Here is a 7,062-nt window from a genome sequence, read left to right on the forward strand (position 1 = left end):
ATGGTCTTAGATCATTGTATTGCTGAGAATAACTAAGTCATTCATCGATGATCATTGTACAGTGTTGCTGTTACTGTGTACAATGTTCTCCTGGTTCTGCTCACTTCAATCAGCATCAGTTCATGTAAGTCTTCCCAAGCTTTTTCTGAAATCCACCTGCTCATCATTTCTTATGGAATAATTCATTACATTCATATACCACAACTTGCTCAGCCATTTCCCAACTGATGGACATACCCTCAATTTCCAATTCTTTGCCGACACAATTTATAGAGCTGCTATAAATAAATTTGTACATGTGAGTCCTTTTCTCTTTTTTATGATCTCTTTAGGATACAGACCTAGTAATGGTATTGCTGGATCAAAGGGTATGCAGTTTCATAGCCCTTTAGGCATAGTTCCACATTGTTCTCCAGAATGATTGGATCAGTTCACAATTCCATCAATAGTTCATTAGTGTCCCAATTTTCCCATATCCCCTCCAACATTTGCAATTTCCTTTTCTGTCATATTAGCCAATCTGATAGGTATGAGGTGGTAGCTCAGGGATGTTTTAATTTGCATTTCTAATCAATAATGATTTAGAGCATTTTGTCATATGACTATAGATAGATTTCTTCATCTGAAAATGCCTGTTCATCTCCTTTGACCATTTATCAATCAGGGGATGACTTGTAGTCTTATAAATTTGACTCACTTCTCTATATAGTTGAAAAATGAAGCTAAAATTCTTAACGAAATTAATTACATGAAGAAAACCAATACAAGTAGGATAAGAGGGGAAACTGTTGAATGGGATATAAATCTTTGCCTCAAATATCTCAGAGGAGTGTGAAATTTGTGATATATATAGGGAACTAACATAAACATCTAGGATCATTCTTTAGTAGTTAAGTGGTCAAAGAATATGTGTAAATAATTTTCAAAAGAATTGCAAGTGATTAAAAACTACATGAAAGTTTGCTCTAAATCACTAATAATAAGAGAAATTAAAATCAAAACAACTCTGAGGTATTACCCCACACCTGGCAAATTGGTAAAGTTGACAAATGATGGATAAAGGCAATGTGAAGGGGCTGCACAAAAATAGGTCACTATACCATTGGTGGAGGTCTGAATTAGTCTAACAATTCTGGAAAACAATTTAGAATTATATTTAAAAAGTGGCTAAAATGCCCTATCCTTTGACCCAGAAATTCTACCAACACCTTATTATGTTCCAGGCACTGTTCTAAGAGGTGGGGATATAAAAGCAATCCCTGTTCTCAAGCAGTTTACATTCTAATAGGGGAAGACAATACATAAAAGGAAGCTGAGAAGCAAGGGAGGGTACCTGGTACTTGGAAGGGGGCATTGGAGAAAGAAGTCTTTCTTTTTTGTTTTATACATATGGAATTGCCCATTTTATTTGGTGTTCATTAAGTTCAGAATAGAGGCAGCTAGGTGGCAGAGTGGATAGAGTGCCTAGCCTAGAATCAGGAAGACTCATCTTCCTAAGTTCAAATCTGGCCTTAGACACTTACTAGCTGTGTGACCCTAGGCAAATCACTTAACTCTGTTTTTGCCTCAGTTTCCTCATCTGTAAAATGAGCACAAGAAGGAAATGGCAAACCACTCCAGTATCTTTCCCAAGAAAATCCCAAATAGGGTCATGAAGTCAGACATGACTGAAAACAACTGAACAACAAAGTTCAGAATAAAAATAAATAGAAGAGCAGAAAACTTTATAGCACCATAAAAATATGCAGTAATATAACATCATTTAACATTGTAAAACATCTCTAAGTCACTATAAAATTTTTTTGTTGAATTTTTTTCAGTTGTTAAACATTTATTTTTCCCCTCCCACTTTCCTTACCACAGAAAATAAAAATAAAAATAAAAACTTTGTGCAAATAAGCATAATCAAGCAAAACAAATTCCCCTATTAGCCATGTCCACAAATGAGTGTCTCATCTGATTAATCAGTCCATCTGTCAGGAAGTGCGTAGCATTCTTCATCACTGGTTCTTTGGCATAATGATGGATCACTGCATTGATCACAATTCTTAAGTCTTTCAAAACTGCTAATTTTTACCATGTTGGTATTATTGTATGAATTGTTCTCCAGGTTCTGCTCACCTAACTTTGCATCAGTTCATAGAAATCTGAACCATCTCTTTCATCATTTCTTACAACACAATAGTATTTCATTACATTCATATAGCATATTATTTTCCAGTATTACTCAACTGATGGGTAGCCCCTTTAATTTCCAGTTCTTTGGCACTAAAAAAAAAGAGCTGGTAGAAATATTTTTTTACAAAAAATTTTTCCTTTGAACTCTTTGGAGAATAAGCATCACTGGGTCAAAAGACATGCACAACTTAGTAACTTTTTGGAAATAGTTCCAAATTGCTTTCCAGAATGGCTAAACCAATTCACAGCTCCACCAATGGTACATTAAAGTACCTGTTTTCTTACAGCCCCATTAACATGTCATTTTCTATTTTTGTCAACTTTGCCAGTCTAATGGGTATGGCTATAGACAGAGGCAACTAGGTGCTATAGTGGATACAGTGCCGTACAGTGCTTCCTGGAATCAGGAAGCTCTGAATTCAAGTCTGGCCTCAGACACTAGCTGTGTGACCACACGCAACTTAAGCTGTTTGTCTCAGTTTCCCAAACTATAAAGTAGGGTTAATAACAGCACCTACTTCTCAAGGCTGTTGTGAGGGTCACAAGACACCACATAGTGGCCACTACACAAAAGCTTATTCTTCCCCCGTTCTCGAAAACTGCCCTTTCACCTCTTCTGACCACTTCTCAATTGGCAATTAGCTCCTATTCTTACAAATTTGAATCCTTTGGAAATGAAGTCTTTATCAGAGAAACTTGCTACAAAGTTTTTTCCCAGATAGTTTTCCTTCTAATCTTAGTCACATTTGTTTGTGCTAAAAAAAATTAACTTTATGTAACCAAGATGGTCTATTGATAATCTGCAAGATTATTTTTCTTGTTCCTCTAACTCATTTATGATGTGACTTTTTGTATCTAGGTCATAAATCCTTTTGGAGCTTATCTTTTTTTTTTTTTTTTGCTTTTAGCAATTGGGGTTAAGTGACTTGCCCAGGGTCACACAGCTAGTAAATGTCAAATGTTTGGTCTGAGGCCGGATTTGAACTCAGGTCCTCCTGACTTCAGGGCCAGTGCCACCTAGCTGCCCCCTAGAGCTTATCTTGGTAAATGATGTGGGGTGTCGGTTATAAAACTTATCTCTACTTATCATAGAAGCAGTGGTCCAAGAGGGCCCTAAAATTGAGGCCTCCAGGTGGCTTGAATCAGAGTCAGACTGACAGGAAATGAGTATAAAAAGCAGAACTACTCTCAGATACTCAGAGAAGGCTGAATATCTCTGTATGGGATGTTGTCAAACATACCTGCAGTCACTAAATGATGGATTCTGGAGGGGTTCAATGATGAAGCCACATGAGTGTTAGAGCTGGAATAAAAGGACCTGGATTAAGATTGTGATTCAACCAAAAATGAATGTTGTGGAATTTTAAAGAACAAATGTGGTTAGACAGAAGAGATATGAGAAGATCCTCCCACCTTTGCAGCGGTGGAAAGCGCAAGAATTGTACATTATCTATCTATCTATCTATCTATTCTCAGGATTTTTCAATGTATTAATCAGTTATTCTGATTTTTTTTCCACTTCTTTTTCTTGTCTTAAAAAAATACTACTTGTTATATGGGATGACTCTTAGAAGGAGGAAGAAGGATACTGGGGAAAACTGATGATAAAAAAAACAACTCATCAATAAAAACTAATTTAAAAAAAGGTTTGGGGCAGCTAGGTGGCACAGTGGATAGATCACTGGCCCTGAAGTCAGGAGGACCTGAGTTCAAATCCGGCCTCAGACCAAACACTTGACGCTTACTAGCTGTGTGACTCTGGGCAAGACACTTAACCCCAGTTGCCTACCAAAAAAAAAAAAAGGAAAAGAAAGAAAGAAAGAAAAGGAAAAAGAAAAAAGGTTCACTGCTGCTTATCACATGTGTAACATTAGGCATGTCACTTCATTTCTCTTGACCTCAGTTTCCTCATCTATAAAAAAAAGGAGATGGGACCAGATGTCCCCTGAGGTCTCTCTCAGCTCTGAATCTGTGACCCTTAAAAAGATAAAAAAAAAAATCAAATGACATCAAAAAGTTATTTTTGAACCCTCGATTTTCAGGTTATCATGGGCTTGTTCAGATTTTGATTTTTCCTTCTCCCAACTACCTGTTAAACATTTCATCACCTCAAAAATGAATTTCTCAAGGAGGGGATGAAATTGTCAAGTCTTATTTACTTTTAATTCTGATTGGGGATGAAGGGAGGGGAGAGAAGAGTAACAAAATGAAAACTGGGCTTTTGTTAAATCATCATAGACCTCTATCCTATCACCATGTATAAATAGGTGCTGCAGGGATTACTGACTCACTATCCATATGTAGTCTCTGGGTACTGGGCTATTGAAGCTAGGGTCATATAAGAAATAACAATTGTTTGTGATTGAATTCCCTTAACTTTGGAAATTTTTAATACTTTTCTAAAATGACCTGTAATTGTGTCATTACTAAATAGGTGAAGATGGTACACCAGGAGCCCCACTGGAGATTAAAATAAAGAACAAGCACGTGCATATGAGATATGATCAAGAAATGAAGCAGAATGACCTAGCACTGCTAGAGCTTAATGAGCCCATTCAATGTGGCAGCAATGGACTTCCCATCTGTATCCCTGAAAAGGATTTTGCAGAACACATTTTGATTCCAGAGAAAATGAACGTTGTCAGTGGCTGGACATTCAATGGAACAGAACTAGGTGATTCGTTGATTGACTTGCCTAGTGTATATTTTGAGAATGAAAAATGTGAAGAAATACTCAATGTGACAGTGACAACAAGGCTATTTTGTGAGAAAAGCAAAGCAACAGTGGACTGGCAGTTGGTAGAGGGAAGTATTGTCATGGCTGAACATAAAGGAACTTGGTTTTTGATTGGTATTATGGTCTCTCTACCAACTGAAAAGCTGGGACCACTATATCTTTTCACCAAGATTTCAAGATATTCAATGTGGTTTGAGCAAATAATGCAATAATGGAAAAGCAACTGAATAGAAAGAATAAACTCTATGGAAAATACCCAATTATAACTGTGATCCTGAGTTGATCATAAATTGGCAATATTGCTACAGAATTTTACACTTGGAATACCCTTCTCCTCCCCCAAACCTCATTTCTTTCTGGTGCCCATTCTTTATAGCTCAGCTAACATGCCAGATCTAGTTTAAAAAAAAAAAAAGAAACCAACAACCCCTTCCATCCAATCAGAAATTATCTTTCTTCAGATCTCACCCTCCAAGAGGGCAAGAAATGTGTCTAATGGATGTTTTTATCTCCCCCAATGCCTAATAACATGCTTTCTAGAAATTAAAAAATTTGATGAACTGAACTGGCAGAGATACTGTGAAACAGATCTGGTAGAAAGCTGTGTGATATTTATTTCTTTTTACTTTGCTTTATAATTCATATGAGATGAAATTAAATTCTTTTAAAACTAGTAAAATTCAGGTATCCTCTAAAATGAAATGTTTACTAATAACTACACATACTAAAAAGATATAAACAGTATTAATCAAAGTACGTTTTTAAAAAGTGCCTTGTTTCAAATCCATAAATAGAAGAATAAAGTGTACTTTTTGTCTTGCATTAAAGTCTGACAATCATGCTTCACTGTGTGGCATAGAGGTGATCCTGGGTACTCAAAAGCTATGTCAGTGGAATAGAAGCTGATCAGTTCCCACCAAACCAGAAAATCTTTTAAGGGCGAGCTTGGCAATAGACTACATGTCTATTATCAGAGGAACGCGCTAGCTAAATTTTAAGTGGGAGGGACTTATTACCAAAAGCTGTTTAATAAGTCATGCTTGTTTTTTTAACCAAGCTGCAGCAACTTTTGAAACTAAAGTGTAGAAGGGCCATGATTAATGATCTGTATTGGTGGGGGATTGCCCCCACCAATAAAATCATGGATCTGTAAAGTGTGAAATCAAGTGTACATGTATATGACACGAGAGGTAGTACGGGGAATTGGATGTGGAGCCTGCCTCAAAGCCAAGAAGGTTTTGAGTCCTATTTTTGACCATATTGACTGTGTGACTCTAAGTCACTGTATCTCTCAATGTCCTAGGAAACTCTCTAAGACTGTAATTTGCAGAGAAGATACAGATCTACATTGACCAAAGAATTTCCTCACCCAAAATTCCTCTACACCAGAGAAATCCCAATCGTATCCCATGCCTGTAGATAATAAAGTCAATCAATGGAAAGCAAAGATAAATCTAATTATGAAAAAACTGATAATAAAAATGGATAACATGTTTATAGCATGTTATTGTTTGCAAAGAACTTTACATATATTATCTTGCTTGATTGCCAGTGAAGTAGTTGCTTTATCCTGATTTTATAGATGGGAAACTGAGTATTAGAGAGGTTAAGTGACTTGCCCACCATCGTGCAGCTAATGTGAGGTCAGGTCTTCTTGATGCTAGGTTTTCTGCTCAATCCACTGCACCAGAGATGTCAAACAGGAAGCCTATGATACTCCCACATGCACACAGATTAAAATGTAACTGGGAAATATTTAACAAAATAAAAATACAATAGAACATAGATCACGTGAATATGTGGTTTTCTAAGTCAATATGCACCCATGGGGATCTTTATGTATGGTTTAATGGTCTCAAGTTCTATTAGTCGACATCTTTGCTCTATGCCATCTGACTGCCTCATACCAGAAAAGAGCAGAAATCAATCATGGGAACTGAGAGTTAATTCAGTCTCTCTGGGTATAATATAATCAAAATGGAACTGAGTTTGACACATACAAAAATGAGTGCTAATTTTGGAACTGAGAAGAGGCAATAAGGTAATTTTTACACCTTAAAAAAGCATGTTCATCCAGAGACCCTGGATAAGATCGGAACTCTGAATAGTGATTCAAGGTGGGAGAAAATGAATATCGAATGGGGATA

At 36.6% G+C, this 7,062-nt stretch overlaps 1 protein-coding gene across 4 annotated transcripts in view; it reads left to right on the forward strand.

The window, feature by feature from the left end:
* The window catches only part of PROZ (protein Z, vitamin K dependent plasma glycoprotein), a 33,895-nt gene extending 27,197 nt beyond the window's left edge, over positions 1-6,698 (forward strand). For all 4 annotated transcript variants that reach the window (XM_020965206.2, XM_020965207.2, XM_020965209.1 and 1 more), the window contains one exon: positions 4,613-6,698. In XM_020965206.2, the coding sequence (XP_020820865.1) occupies positions 4,613-5,127 (515 nt within the window). In that variant the 3' untranslated portion in view covers positions 5,128-6,698. The remainder of the gene's footprint in view (positions 1-4,612) is intronic.
* Positions 6,699-7,062: the final 364 nt, after the last annotated feature.

Source organism: Phascolarctos cinereus, unplaced genomic scaffold, assembly GCF_003287225.1.
Source record: "Phascolarctos cinereus isolate Bilbo 61053 unplaced genomic scaffold, phaCin_HiC Scaffold_7;HRSCAF=346, whole genome shotgun sequence".
Classification (NCBI taxonomy): Eukaryota; Metazoa; Chordata; class Mammalia; order Diprotodontia; family Phascolarctidae; genus Phascolarctos; species Phascolarctos cinereus.